The sequence below is a fragment of the Canis lupus genome, chromosome 14, assembly GCF_003254725.2.
Source record: "Canis lupus dingo isolate Sandy chromosome 14, ASM325472v2, whole genome shotgun sequence".
NCBI lineage: Eukaryota > Metazoa > Chordata > Mammalia > Carnivora > Canidae > Canis > Canis lupus.
The window spans coordinates 27,274,277-27,290,128 of record NC_064256.1 but is presented as its reverse complement, the minus strand read 5'-3'; the positions used below and the strand labels follow the sequence as shown (position 1 = coordinate 27,290,128).

The 15,852-nt window shown below is 37.8% G+C and overlaps 1 protein-coding gene and 1 long non-coding RNA gene across 3 annotated transcripts in view; one reads left to right on the top strand and one right to left on the bottom strand.

The window, feature by feature from the left end:
• Positions 1 to 5,127, top strand: part of LOC118350589 (uncharacterized) — a 33,496-nt gene extending 28,369 nt beyond the window's left edge. Inside the window, exon 3 of the long non-coding RNA XR_004804652.2 lies at positions 4,686 to 5,127. This is a non-coding gene — a long non-coding RNA (uncharacterized LOC118350589). The remainder of the gene's footprint in view (positions 1 to 4,685) is intronic.
• The window catches only part of SCIN (scinderin), a 77,657-nt gene that overhangs the window by 25,059 nt on the left and 36,746 nt on the right, over positions 1 to 15,852 (bottom strand). For both annotated transcript variants that reach the window (XM_025471188.3, XM_049093636.1), the window contains 3 exons: positions 5,212 to 5,304; positions 1,252 to 1,384; positions 760 to 848 (listed from right to left, as the gene is read on the bottom strand). In XM_025471188.3, the coding sequence (XP_025326973.1) occupies positions 760 to 848; positions 1,252 to 1,384; positions 5,212 to 5,304 (315 nt within the window). The remainder of the gene's footprint in view (positions 1 to 759; positions 849 to 1,251; positions 1,385 to 5,211; positions 5,305 to 15,852) is intronic.

The following is a 15,852-nucleotide window of genomic DNA, read 5'->3' as shown; positions in this document are numbered from 1 at the left end:
GAAAATACTAAGGAAATGAAAAGACTATCTTGGTTTCTGCAATGACCAATGGAAACTTAGAAGCTGGGATCCTTAAGTGAATGTAACATGGAAGGTTATCAGATATCAAGGTAAAACAGTCCAACGCTCCTTTCTGTCATAGCGAAAGTGAATGCACTGAATTTGGATGCTGGAAGAAAGAACAAAGTTCTCTCGTGTTACCATGACAGTCAAATATGTATGACTATTTTTCTCCATTGGGCTTATAAGAGGTCTGTAACCTGGAAGAAATGATCTCGTTATGTTCCTTGGGTCAGGACATAAAACTAAAGAGAAAGGATGAGGCTGAAAGACTCAGAAAAGGCGGAGTAAATAGGTGGCAGGTGTCTAAACTGATGTCGATGAAGCCAAATCTTAACTGGGAATTAGCCCATGTCTGGACAACTTGCTCTACGGACTAACTGGAAAGTCCTCTCAGTTCACCCAGCTGTGGTTGATTATCTTCACTGAAATGCTGTGGAGGAAGTAGATGGGGTCTTTTTTTCATCATGCAGGTCCACAGATGGTCTGATAGGTAGTTTCTGCAAAATTCCATCCTCACAAAATTCCAACCATTCCCTATGGTTCTAGGGACACAGGACACAATGCGACACACACATAAGGGAAGGAGGACTTCCATGCATATGTTACTTTGAACCAAATTCTCTCATGAGTTTTGTAGAGATATGATGAGTTCCCATATTTTTAATTTTTTACTAGCCAGCTCATTTGCACACATACCTGGGTATTGGTGGAATAATTCATCTGCTTTAGGAACTCTTCAGCTGTCTTCATTGCAGCCTTTCTCTCCTGGGGATTAGCATCTTTACCTAAAATGGAGGACAAATGAAAAAGACAGAATCTCAGAGAAGGAAGATATCATATGATTAAGAAATATTTGTGCACCAAGCAATGAACATAATTACAACTTAAATATAACAATGAGAATGGAAAAATTTCCTAGTATGTTAAATATAGTTAGTAATATAATGATCGCCTTATATAAAAAAGACTTTTTATATTGCCCTAATGCTTTCTTTAACACTATCATTCTTGACATGATACTAGTAGGAAGAAAATAGGGTTTTGATGTCTGCATTTTATATGCGCTATTTACAGATCAAGTCTCAAAAAGATAGTCTTTTTTTAAATCAGAAAATATGTTTTCTTTACCTTTCCAAAGAAATAGCTGTAAACCTGAAGCGCTGCTACAATGTCAATGACATTTTTTACCTTTCCATACGAAAACTTGTTTTGCAGCACCATGATCCAAAATAAAGCATTCTTCAGAAAGCAGCATTGCCATGGAGAAGGGGTTTTCTTCTGCAACCACAGTCACTCTCATGGATCCACTGGCATCTGAAACCTAATATAAAACCCATGAGCTTGTTTGCAGATAATAAAAATGTTCTAAAATTACATTATGGTGATGGTTGTACAACTCTGTAAACATAATAACAACCATCAGATTGTATGCTTTAAACGTGTATAGTATGTAAATTGTATCTCCACAAAGCTCTTTAAAAGAAAAAAAATAACAAAAATCCATGAGCCAAATTATACCCTAAAAGGTTTTTTAAAAGTTCTTTGGACAATCAATAAAACTAAAAAACAATATACAGAATGGGAGATGATATGTTTAGATGGCATATCTGATAAAGGGTGAGTATCCCAAATATATAAAGAACTTACGTAACTCAACACCAAAAGACCCCAAACAGCCCAATTAAAGATGGGCAAAAAAGACATGAACAGACGTTTGTCCAAAGAAGACATTCAGATGGCCAACAGACACATGAAAAGATGCTCATCATGCTTATTATCAGGGAAATGAAAATCAAAACCATAACGCAGTATCACTTAAACCTGTCAGATTGACTAAAATAAAAAGCACAAGAAACAACAAGTGATGGCAAAAATGAGGAGAAAAAGAAACCTTTCATGCACTGTTGGTGGCAATGCAAACTGGTACAGCCACTGTAGAAAACAGAATGGGGGTTCTTAAAAAAGTAAAAATAGAGCTACCATATGATCCAGTAATTCCACTACTGGGTATTTATTTACCCAAGAATATGAAAACACTAATTTTTCAAAGATTTTATTTATTTATTCATGAGAGACACAGAGAGAGAGGCAGAGACATAGGCAGAGGGAGAAGCAGGCTCCATACAGGGAGCCCGACGTGGGACTCGATCCCAGGCCTCCAGAATCACACCCTGGGACGAAGGCGGGGCTAAACCACCGAGTCACCCGGGCTGCCCAAAAACACTAATTTGAAAAGATCTATGCAGCTACATAGGTTTGTAACAGCGTCATCTACGATAGCCAAATTATGGAAACAGCCCAAGCATCCACTGACTGATAAATATAGAAAGAAGATATGGTATGTATATAAACAATATTCTCAGCCATAGAAAGAATGAAGTTTTGCCATTTGCAACAACAAGAATAGATCTAGACTTTAATGCTAAGTGAAATAAGTCAGTCAGAGAAAGACAAATACAATGTGATGCTACTCATATGTGGAATTTAGGAAACAAAACAAATGAACAAAGGAAAAAGAGAGAGAGAGAGAGAGAGAAACCAAGAAACAGATTCTTAACTATAGAGAATAAACTGATGGTTACCAGAGGGAAGGGGGGGGATGAGTGAAATGGGTGAAAGGGACTATGAGTACATTTATTACCATGAGCACTGAGTAATGTATAGAATTGTTGAATCACTATATTGTACACTTAAAACTAACATAACACCGTGGAATTTTTTTTTTAAGTCTTTTGGGGTAAAAGAACCATTAAAAAAAGGTTAAGCTTCAACACCAGACCTAAAGCATCAGAAAATAATCATAATAGTAATGGCTAAGGTTTGTAGAGATTTCTATATAATAGGCACCAAGTGATGAACTTTACATGATTACTAATTTTTAGAACAATCTTTTCAACTAGATAATAATCTTACACTCATTCTATATAATAAAAGCTAAAGCTTAAACATTTATTCATTCAACATTTACTGAGTGCCTACCATACACTAAGCACTATACTAAGAAGGCATTGGTACATTATAGTCTATGCTTATAGACTGTTTTCAAATTAAATCCTGTAATTTAAGTATATTTTGTGTAAGTTGTCGAAGTAGATTTCTTCTGTCACAAATAGTTACTTACTTAGACTCCTGAAGTTTGGAAATAACCACAGAACATTTATTTAGGGGCACCTAGGTGGCTCAGTCTATTAAGCATTTACCTTTGGCTTAGGTCATGATCTCAGGGTCTTGAGATCAGGCCCTTTTTCCAGTTCCCTGTTTAGCAGGGAGTCTGCTTCTCCCTCTCCCTCTGCCCCTGCCTGTGTGCTCTCTGTCTCAAACAAACAAATAAAATCCTAAAAATAAAAATTAAAAAGTACATTTTTTTAAAAGCTGGAGGTGGTCTTGCAAAATTGAAAGTGATATTAATGCCCAGGTTAGAATTCACTGTTTTTCAAAGGCCAGCTTGTTAGTTACCTGGTACTTGATAAATATGCAGACTCCAGGGCTCTCCCAAGATTAGTGGTTGTTTTTCAGCATTGTGGTGGGGTTTGAATCCTGGTATTTTTTTGTTTTTTTTTGTTGTTGTTGTTGTTTTTTAGAAATTGCCTAGGTGACTCTGCTTCCCAGCTATGTTCTGCAATCCCAAATTACAGTACTTTCAGACAGATTTTTATTTTACATATAAGCAATACATTATATATCCACTAGAGGGAGCAATGATTCAGGATTAACATTTTCACATTTTAAAATATTTTAGTTCATAATGCTCTCCAAGAGGAAGGATGGTTTTATTTGATGATGTGGCATAAAAGATATTTAAGCTGTTGAAAGGGGATTTTGTAAGCAGTAGTGAAAAAAAAAAAGTGCCATTAAGACTTTACTTTCAGGGCAGCCCGGGTGGCTTAGGGGTTTAGCGCTGCCTTCAGCCCAGGGTGTGATCTTGGAGACTCAAGATCTAGTCCGTTGCCGGGCTCCCTGCATGGAGCCTGCTTCTCCCTCTGCCTGTCTCTGCTCCACCCCCCTTTCTACTATTAATTAATTAATTGAGAGAGAGAGAGCACACGCACTGGGGTTGGGGCAAAGGGAAAGGAAAGGCAAAGGCTAAGCAGACTGTGCCCCAACACTCGGAGATCCAGACCTGAGTGGAAACCAAGAGTCCCAGGCTCAACTGATTGAGCCATTGAGGTGACCCGTGAAGTCTTTAGAATAACAATTGCTGTGTGACTTATATTAAAATCATCAGTATTTAGCAGAAGTGGTGACTACATGTTCCTTTGCCCTCTAGGAAGAAAATAATAGACTTCCCCTTTACAAAATGCAAGTTATTAGACACATTTGATCTTCATTCAGATCAGTTTCTGAGCTAGAAGTTCCCTTAAAGAAGAGCATATGTAACTCCTTCCAGTGATGACTGATGACTACTTAGTTCTGCAAAGAGATTAATGGTCTGTTCTAAATCATGTGCTTGGAAAGTTACAAGGGGTGGGAACTCTTGAAGAATCCCATTTGAGCAGTCTCTTCAAATGGTATATCTGTAGCTTCTGTTACTTTCACCAGCAATAAAATTATAAAATCATGGAGTCATAAGGAACCTAAAAAAAATCTCATGTAATCTTTTTTTTTTTTTTTTTTTTTTTCAGATAAAAAAAACTGAGATCCAGCATGGTCATATCTTGCCCAAGGTCATCTAGTGGGTGATCACCACAAGGTCTCCAATGCCCAGGATAGGGCTGTTTTTACCCTGTTTCCTCCCAGCTGTTTGATTTGATAGCTTTGCCCTCCTGTAACATTAAAATAATGTGAAGATTTTATAGTTTATCACAATTTTATAAGAAAAAGTTTCCCAAGTATTTTTATTCCATGAAGGAAACATTTTATTGAATGTCATATATATCAAAACATATTGTTGCAAACTATCACACAACCCTATTTAATTTTATTTAAGTTGTAGCAATCATTTCACTTATTATTTGACATTTTTAAGAAAAGTAAGTAACAAAAAGAGGAATTTTAATAAGCACACTAGAGCAAAGAATGGATTCTGCCTACATACTTCTCTTTGAGAGCAACAAGAATTATCAGCTGTAGCAGAGTCCTTTCCATAACAGGCCTCTGGGCTACATCCAGTCTAGTAAAAACAACAGAACTCACTAACAGTGAACTTACCATGTAGAGTTTGGCCATTTTCCTGTTAGTTATGTCTGCTACGATGTCGTCATCATCGTCTCCATCCCTGAGCTCAGGCTTTGTCCCTAAAACCTAGAAAAAAGTGACCAGATAAAAAGATAAAGATCTCTCATTAAAGGACGCAGGGTTTAGCTTTTTTTTTTTTTTTTTTTTTTTTTAAGTAAACTATCTTATATTTCTAAAGACACAGATTATAAAATATTTGCAGTTAAAACGACCAGGCTCAAACATTTCTCACCAATCATACCACACTGGCCTTTTCCCAAGGATCAAATGAATCAGTTGCATTAAGTAAACAAACACTGAATTTGCCATGATGTGAACTTCCAAGAAAGTAAAATCCTACACTTTGAAAGCACAGGTGTTCATATTATTTTAGACTAGTAGGAATCAATTAAAATATGATTTCTAAATTCACTTCCATAACAGAATTTCTTCTTGTGACCTCCACTTCTAGAAGTAATCTATAGGTTTAATTGCAAAAACTTGTATCAAATTACTATTTGAGGGTAGAGTACCGTTATCATTAGATAAAGGACAAATTCTTGACTACACAATGCTATTTCCTGCTACATATATGGCATAGTTTCTGGAGCATAAGAGATACTCAATAAGTGATTGTCAAATAATAAACGAACGTATTTATTCTCTGAATATATGATATAATCCAAATGTTCAAGTATATAAGGCATTATTAGAAAGTACATTTGAATCTGCTTTGATTTTCTACTCACTACAATCACAAAAATATAGGTATACAAAGCAACCTAACTGATTAAATTAATTGACACAAATATAATATGTCAAGGACAGGAAAAAAATATAAACTTACTCTAAATAATGTGACTTTTAGAACAACATAAGCATAATTCAAGTTTAGAACATGCAAAGAAGATATTCATTTAGATTCAATAAATATTTCATATACATTTCATATACAATATTTCATATACAAACACCTGCATAATGTGTTTTATTTCACTACAATACATTGTGTGAAAATACATACTGCCAAATACCAGGCAACAATAAAAATGTATATAAATTCTAATCCTTGTTCAAGTATGGACACTGCCTCCAGTTTAGAAACACATTACAGAAGCTATTTTCTCTGGGAACATGCAGATCTTTCTGTTGACACAGTGATCAATAAAACATTTTAATTATTGTATATATCAAATGATGATGATACAGTTTTTCTTTTTTGCTAAAAGTAGGATCAAGACAAAAATTAAAACACTTGCAAAGGTGCTTTTTTTTTAAACAACTTTACTGTGCTAGAAGTTTGCATGTCTTCTAAGAGCAGGAACAGGCTCCTTATGCACCCTTTCGTGATTCAGCTTCAACCAGGATAGTAGTTTGGAATCAACAATTTGGGTTGAGGACACATCTAATACTTGGAAGTTTCCCAGTGGGCCAAGTGAGTCTGAGATTTGGGACACACTCTAACTTTTAATTTTCAGACAACAATTCCCATATGAGCCAAGGATCTTAATTAGCCTCTCAAAGGATTGTAGCATAGTTGGGAGTTGAACCCGTGGGATTTACCAGAAACAGGCTTAACTGCACGGTAGGGGAATGGTGTACATTGTCAGGTATTGCCAAGAATCATTTTAAAGTTCAGTTGAGGGATCCCTGGGTGGCGCAGCGGTTTGGCGCCTGCCTTTGGCCCAGGGCGCGATCCTGGAGACCCGGGATCAAATCCCACGCCGGGCTCCCGGTGCATGGAGCCTGCTTCTCCCTCTGCCTGTGTCTCTGCCTCTCTCTCTCTCTCTCTCTCTCTCTCTCTCTCTCTCTCCGTGTGTGACTATCATAAATAAATAAAAATTAAAAAAAATAAAGTTCAGTTGAACAACTAAGCATTTACCAAATACCTCTCTGGGGTATGAGTAAACAAATGAGTTTCTAACCACCTTCCCAGACCTTAAGGATACTATATCTTGCCTGGAAAGAGAAAAATAATTAAACATGTTCTCTTTATCAACTAAGCTATATATTTTGATCCTTGAAATAAACTATAAATACAGCTTTTTTTTATAAGTAGGATAATGCCTAAATTTAAAACATTCATTTTAAGTTTCTCAAGTGATTATCATGAACTTATATGATCCTTGGTGGATAAAAAAACATATATTTTGACAATATAAAGAGGAAAGGAAACAGAGAAGTCTTATCTGAGAATGTTTCTTAAAAATTTCTTCTATTGTCCTAGCCAAGACCTGTCACTCAAGCTTGGAGCCTCCCTGCCCCTCCCCTTCCTTCAATTATTTTCTGTAAATTTCCACTTAAAAGTATCATCATCCTTTAAAATGCTCCAGACTGAACTTAGCTTTCTTTAAAACAAACAAACAAACAAAAAAAAAAGATTCTATTCATTTATTCGAGAGACACAGAAAGAAAGAGAGAGAGGCAGAGACACAGGCAGAGGGAGAAAGAGGCTCCATGCAGGGAGCCTGACGTGGGACTCGATCCAGGGTCCCCAGGATCACGCCCTGGGCTGAAGGCAAGCGCTAAACTGCTGAGCCACTCAGGGATCCCTGAACTTAGCTTTCCACAAAACTCACCATTCGCAATCCTCCATTTGTGTCAGTGAATCTCTATTCTATTCACCTGGACTTAAAATCAGGAGGTTAATTTTGGATACTTCCTGTCCTCCATATTGATCTCTTACCCTCATAGTCATTCCATTCTACTTCTTTATCATAATGTTTAGAGTCACCTTATTCCCATCTTAGCAAAGTCCCTCACCACCTGAGTCAATTGATGGGTTGCACCTACTCCTGTCAGTTCCTTCCTGCCCTCAGGGCTCACCTCATTTTTTTTTCATCCAGAAAGTTATCCTGTACCCTGGATGGGAGGCCCCTTATTTCACTTTGCTCCTAAGTTTCAAAAATATGACTTCAAGGATCCCTGGGTGGCTCAGTGGCTTAGTGCCTGCCTTTGGCCCAGGGCGTGATCCTGGAGTCCTGGGATTGAGTCCCATGTAGGGGTCCTTGCATGGAGGCCGCATCTCCCTCCCACCCCCCTCTCTGTCTGTCTCTCATGAATAAATAAAATCTTTAAAAAAAATTATGACTCCAGATAAAGGTTTCTATCTTAAATCTGCACCGGTGATTCTTAAAGTTCAATGCAGTCAAGCAATATGTGGGTAACCTGATAAAATAAACAATCTCAACTGCCAGCCATTAGGTCAGTAGGTTTGGGGTGAGGCCCCAGAATCTACACTCCAGATGATGCCAAACTGGCTGCCAAAACTCTGTCTGGATTCCAAAGCCCTCTCAGAGACTGGATGTTACCTACACTGCATTATTTCTCAGCATTCTCTGCCCTCTCTCCTTCTCTCACCAAACTGATATTTTCAGCATCCCTGGTGGGAACCACATACTTTCCTTCCCCAGAGCTTTACCGAATGCTGTGTGTAACTTCAACCTGGGTTGACTGCAGGTGGTAGAAGCAAAAACTGAACAATTATCCTTTGGCTGGTTCAGCCAATTATAATTAGCACAGTAATAGTTATTGAATTATTGCCTATTGAATGTCTACTATGAGTTACACACTGTATCAGGAGTTTGGGACACATACTATTTTATCTTTATGAGGGATTCCATAAGCTAGATACTGTTATCCTCATTTTACAGAAAAAGTCACTGATGCTTAAAGAGGTAAAGTGATCGTCTCACAGAACTGCTAAATATTGAGGCTTAAATTCTGTCAGAGATCCCTTTAATGCCATAATTTCAATAACTTTAATTTTTTTTTTAAGAGAGCCAAGAGAGAATGGAAAGCATGGAGGGAGGGGTAGAAGGAGAAAGAGAATCTTAAGCAGGATCCACTCCCATCACGGAGCCCAATGCAGGGCTCAATCTCATGACCCTGAGAGATCATGACCTAAGCCGAAATCATGACCTGAGCCAAAATCAAGAGTTGGGTGCCTAACCAACTAAGCCACCTAGGCTCCCCTTACTAGTTATCTCATTAATGAATGACCTTAAATCAAATCTTTTTTTTTAAAGATTTTATTTATTTATTCATGAGAAACAGAGAAAGAGGCAGATACATAGGCAGAGGGAGAAGCAGACTCCCTGTGGAGAACCTGATGTGGGACTCAATCCCAGGACCCCAGGATCACGCCCTGAGCGGAAGGCAGGCACTCAACCACTGAGCCACCCAGGCATCCCTAAATAAAATCTTTGATGTGGGTTAGTTTATATTTGTGTGAAACTCATGATTTTATTTGTTTGAAACTATCCTTTAATACCTAGTACCCTTCCTATCTAAACCACATGTATTGAAACTTGTTGATATTTATTACCTTTTATTGTGTATTACATGTCTTCAGCTAATGCTTCTCAAGTGCTACTATGTGCCATGCCAGGGACTTTATAAATTTTGTTTAAAATATGCTTACAGGAGCACCTAGGTAGCTCATTGGGTTAAGTGTCCAACTCTTGCTTTCAGCTCAGGTAATGATCTCAGGGTTGTGAGACCGAGTGCAAGTCGGGCTTCACACTGAGTGTGAGGCCAGCTTAGGATTTTCCTCTCTCCCTCTGCCCCTCCCTCCACTCTTGTGTGCTCGCTTGCTCTCTCTCAAAAAAAAAAAAAAAAATTAAAATAAATTAAAAAACAAAAGATGCTTATATACCCCTACTTACCAGACACCAGTCTATGAACATTAGATTTAACAAGCCATTTCATCTTCACATCAACTGGGCAGTTATTATATCATTTGATGCTTCAAGAAACAGACTAAGTAACTTGTCCACAGTCATGCAGCTTACAACAAAGGACAGAGTCAGGATTTGAACTCTGGCTCCAGAGCGTATGCTCTTAACTAACATGCTGTGCTGCCTCTGTAGCCACTTCAAAAGGGTCTTCACATTTAGTTGTGCAGGCCTGGTCTCTAGCAATAAAACAGAATTGTTTCATAGCAGAGATATGTACAGGGACCACTCTTAGTTCTCTCTTTCTGCTTAGAGCAATACTAGCATGTGTACTGTGCGGCACATATGCTAGTTCATCTGGTGACCATGCTCTGCCCCCCTCCCTCCACAGCTGTTCTCATTTCTCTCCAAATCCTCTCTCTACTCCCCTTCTTATCGGTTCTGCCCATGCTGTGGGCATGGAAGGCTGGCAGAGGGAAGTTCTTGTGTCACATCACGGGGCTGTGTGAGCAAACAGCTCTTCAAACAAGATAGGACAGTATTCAATAACATGAAAGAGCTACCAGGAATGTAAAATAAAACAACCCTTCTTTACCCATGAAATTGTTAAAAGTTAGGAGGCAACTTATAACATCTGATGTTGGGAAAGCTTCTGTATTCAATCAACCACTCTGGTGAGAAGGCAAATTCTGGAAAGTGCCTAGAAGTAGGTAATAGAAACTCAAGAAACAGACCAATTATTTAACCCAATAATTCTATTCTGGTAGTTTATTCTAAGGAAATAATTAAAATACATGAAAGAATCAACCTAAAAATACATCACAGCATTTTACATATTAAAAAACAAACCAGGGCAGTCCTGGTGGCCCAGCGGTTTAGTGCCACCTTCAGCCCAGGGCATGATCCTGGAGACCTGGAGACCCAGGATCAAGTCCCATATCAGGCTCCCTGCATGGAGTCTGCTTCTCCCTCTGCCTGTGTCTCTGCCTCTCTCTCTCTCTCTGTGTCTCTCATGAATAAATAAATAAAATCTTTTTTAAAAAAATAATAAAATAAAAAATAAAAAACAAACCACATAAATGCCTAACATGAAAGGGATTGATTAAATAAATTAGGGTGTATCAACAGAATGGAAAACTATAGAGACATTAAAATATTATAAAAATCATGTGATGGTCAAGAAATGTTCAGAATAATATAAATTTAGCTTGCAAAGCATTATCTACAATATGAAATCTTTCTTGTGAAAGCACAGAAATACATACATGAAAACGAAGATCAGGAAAAATTTAGTTACTTTTTTCCTAAAAGGTGGGACTTGAGGATATATTTTGTCTCTACTATGACTATGTATATTATGTAAAATTTCAATAATAAGCAGATATTTGTCTTTAATAAATACAACTGCAAAAGCTTTTATTAAACAAAAAATACTGACATCTTGTTTTTGTATTTATTTTCTCTCCCCATGGAAGAAATAGTTGGCATTTCATTACTTCAAACACAGTAATTGTAACTCCTTTTAATTTATAATCTATCTTAGGTTTCTCCCTCAGGCTTTTTCACTCAGTTCATCAAAGCATAGTAACTATTCTTGATGGATTCCTAAATGCTCTAGGAATTTTAGTCAGAGAAACTTTTGTTAATGTAAAGATCTACAGGTGGCCACCAGTGACAAAGGGCCTTAATTTTTCATCAAGAAAGTAAATGATTCCAAAGGTCATGGGTGCTACTTTGTTATAGGTGTGGTATTAGCAGAAAAATGGGAGTATCTCTATCTTCTCTCTCTGTTTGTTAGTAACATAATGGAAATGTTTAACAACTAAAGACACTAAGTACATTAGAGAGGTTGGAAATTTGTGGGAATATAATTTTATTCTATGCCAAAGTAGAGCTTTTGTTCTGCTGTTCACTCTTTGTCTTCAACAGGAGTTCAGTTCAAAATAATCCAGGAGATATTTATATTGAATCATTAGAGCAAGTACACCAGCTTGCTTTAGATTCACAGTCCTCTAGCTTTGGGTTTTCTGGGTTCTCATGACATGGGTCTAGTCCATCCTTAGTGTTCTGTGTTTTTTCTCTATGACCCATGGGGACTTTTTCTTTTAAGACATAAATAGGCCTATGTGTAAGTTCATTTAAGAAAGAAGGACCAGGGGATCCCTGGGTGGCGCAGCGGTTTGGTGCCTGCCTTTGGCCCAGGGCGTGATCCTGGAGACCCGGGATCGAATCCCACATCAGGTTCCCGGTGCATGGAGCCTGCTTCTTCCTCTGCCTATGTCTCTGCCTCTCTCTCTCTGTGACTATCATAAATTAAAAAAAAAAAAAAAAAAAAGGACCAGGAAGTTAAAAAAAAAAAATGCTCTCTCTTCATAATCTTTACTTAATCTTCACATTTGCATCTGTCTTTATTTATTTTGAATCTTTTAGCCAGCCTCACCTATTTGGGATATGAAATTCCAACATTTCTGATCTTGCTCCCTCAAGTGCGCTTTCTCTATTTTAACTTTCTATAGATAACTCAGGATGTTTGAACAAGTAAGTATTCAGAGTGAATGGTAGGAAAAGAAGGGATAATACATAGCCTGGAGGAAGAACAATATCTAACTTAAGACTCCAAAAAAAAAAAAAAAAAAAAAAAAAAAAAAAAAAAAAAAAGACTCCAGATCACTCTGGATGAAAATGTTCCAATTGGTATCAAGTCCTCAAAGAATTTAACATAAAAAAGTCTCATGTGCTTCTCAACTGTGATTTCAGCTGGACAGATTAGGAAAATGAGAATGAGAGAAGCTAGGAATTTTGCCTGAAGTCCAAGTCTAGTAAATAGTAAAGCGAGGATGCAAACCCCAGGCCTCCCAACTCCCCACAGCATAGGAGACATCACAGTCTTCTTACTGTTACCACTTAAATACAAAGGAGGCTCTCAGGTCCCAAGAGCTAATGTTTTAATTACCCAGAAATTCTCCTGTCTTATTTCCCTTCCCTAACTGGGAAAAAAAAATTAGTTGATTGTTAACATATGGTGAACAGAAATAAACTATAAAGGCAAAATATAGCCTTGTTATATTGCTTCCAAGTAATTTATGGTGTAAGTCAGATAAATATTTGATAACAGGGAAGACATACAGAGATATAAAATCACAGGCAATTCTCAGAAAAGCTATGACCTCATTTAGCTAGCTCCACCTAATCTGGATATGAAGTTCCAACATTTGCTCTCCTGATCTCAGTGGTGTGCGTCCCTGCCTCTGAAACACCTCTACTCCATTACTGATAAATCAAATAAAAAGGGTAATTTAATACATCAAGTAGTGGGTAAAGTTATTTTAGACTGAAAGAAAGCATATTAAGTACATGTTTGGATAAAAGATTAAAGTGGTTTATGAGTCTGCAGGAGAGGTTTGGTTATTTAATAATCTGGGCCAGGAGTGTCCAATAGAATTTTCTGTAACTGAAATATTCCACATCTCTCCTTTAGAATATGGTAGTCATTAGCTACCTGCAACTACTGAGTACCTGAAATATGGCTAGCATAACCAGGTAACTGGATTTTTTATTTTACTTAATTTTACTTAATTTAAGTCAGAATTTAAATAGCCATTTGTGTCAGCCAATGCTGTATTTGACAGTGTACCTCTAGAGGGCTCAGAGAATGCTGTGGCCTTGGACAACTCACCATGATGCAGGTCTCATTCTTTGACAGTAGCATCAGGGTATTGGAGATCAGATTTAGAGGGTCCAATTTACAAGAAAGTTAACTCTTAAGTTATGGTAATATGGAGAGCAAATTAAAAGTTACTATACAATGGAAAGCTAACTTATAAGATACTATAGTATGGAAAAAGCTAACATAACTTACGTATTAAAATACATAAGCCAGAATGCCAACTTGTTAAATTAGAGCAGTTGTCTTAATTGGCTACATATTAGAACCATCTGGGGACTTAGGATAATAAGTACTAAAGTCTGAATCTGAGCCCAAAATCCTGATTGAAGCCCTGGCACTGTGTATTTTCAAACCCCTCTGGGCCTGGTTCTGTGATATATTCACAATTTTAGTGGCATCAGCTTTGTTAACCTGGCTTATCTATCTCAACATCAGGACAGGTCTTCTAAGCATTTCTGATGTTGAAATAGCTTCTCAGGGAACTCTTCCCTGGACAAACTGTCATGGCCTGCAGTCAGGAAGCTGCCCCCGAGCAAATTTCAGGTAAAGATTTTAGCCCATCTACCCTTTCTAGGAATCATAAAATCTGTTTCTGTTTGGTTTGTTAAGACTGGAAGCCCATTTGGACATTACTATGTCCAGAGTGACTCTGTGACTTTGTTCCCACCCCTAAAATGGTCTAATAATTAATGCTATTCACAATCATCATGATGATTTAGTGAAATAATGTATGTGAAGTGACTGTCACTGTACCTGGCATGTCGTGAGAACTCCCCAAAAGTTAGGTCTCATCCTTTCTCCACCTTTATATACATAGAATGAAACTTGCCTTGCTCAGAGGGTCATTCTCTCTCCTTGGCAAGACGTTGCCATTCACCACTGTGATTCTTTGCATGATAATTTTACCATTGAATTTCTTGCCACATACCTCCCTGTGGACTTATGTTTACTTATTCACTTATTACTTGTTCATGTCTTGATCTAATGATGTCACTAAGAACTCCATATGTCTTGACAGTGCACTCTTGTCAAAGTCTTATATTTTAGATTTAAAACAAGTTGAAGACAGTTCTAAATATCCCTGTTCAAGCAAAACCTGAAGATAGTCTCCTATGCATCAGCAAAGGAATAATTAATAATGCTGAGAAGGAAAATAAGATCATCTCTTCTCTACAATTGAAATATATATGATACCATTAGTCTTTGGTTATGAAGCAGATTCTCTGGTCTTCCCATCTGTTTCAATCATATCTCCCCATTTAGTCCGGTACATATGATCTTATCTTGGTGAGTCAGCATATATCAGTTACAGTTTATTTATCAGTAAGGTTTAGGTATGGAGTATCTATGATATATCCCATTGGAAAGGGTTGGGAGCTATAATGATTAGTAAGTTAGCTCTGGCCCCTGTCCTCAGTGAGCGGACGTTCAGTGCTGGGATGCTAAAGGAGTTTCGCCTGTCCTTGCATTTACAAATGCCAGTATAGGCAGTGGCTGCAGGAGCAGTCTGCAGAAAAAGATACTGAGGTTGCTTCCAAATTTAGTGAGGAAGTTTAACATGATCCACCAGTTATTACACTCATGGACAAATAAGAGAAGTAGCAGGACACACTTCATTTGTTTTCAACCCTATGAAAATAGCCTGGAAGGATTCTCAAATTCAGAGATGTTCAGAGAGTGTGTCTTGTCCAGAGAGGATTGGCAGCTTCTCTATGATTTACTTCCTTCATCCATAAAGTAAAGATATAGAGATCCCATTGGTGCTCTGCCCATTTCACCTTGGTCTACCTCAGAGGTCATCTGTAATTAATTTCTTAAAGATCTAAGCCCTCTGCTCTCTGTTTGATGGCATTATCTGGCCACCGAGCTGTACTGTATGTTTCCACACAAAGGAAGGCTGGAATTCTGGGAAGTTAACACCCAAAGAGTGACCCTCAGCCCATGAAGGATGGGAATTACTAGGTAAATCCTGCAGCAACCTCAACCACCTGTGGACTAATTCTGAAGTGTGTTCCATATAGCTTCTCATAGGGTCCCTCTGGGACTAGCCCCAGTTTCCCAGAGCAGTAAACTATGTATTTACAAAGTATTGCCTCACTTTACTCCTATTTTCTGCTTCCAGGATCATCTTCCAAATAACCACCTGCCCCCAAGTCCTTGTATAGCATTGGCTTTTGGAGGAACACAAACTAAGACAGGATAGAACAGATCTACAGGGCTGTTGTAAGAATGAAATGAGCTCATTCTTGTAAAGATGATAGAAGAACGTTAGTCACATGATAGGCACTGGAT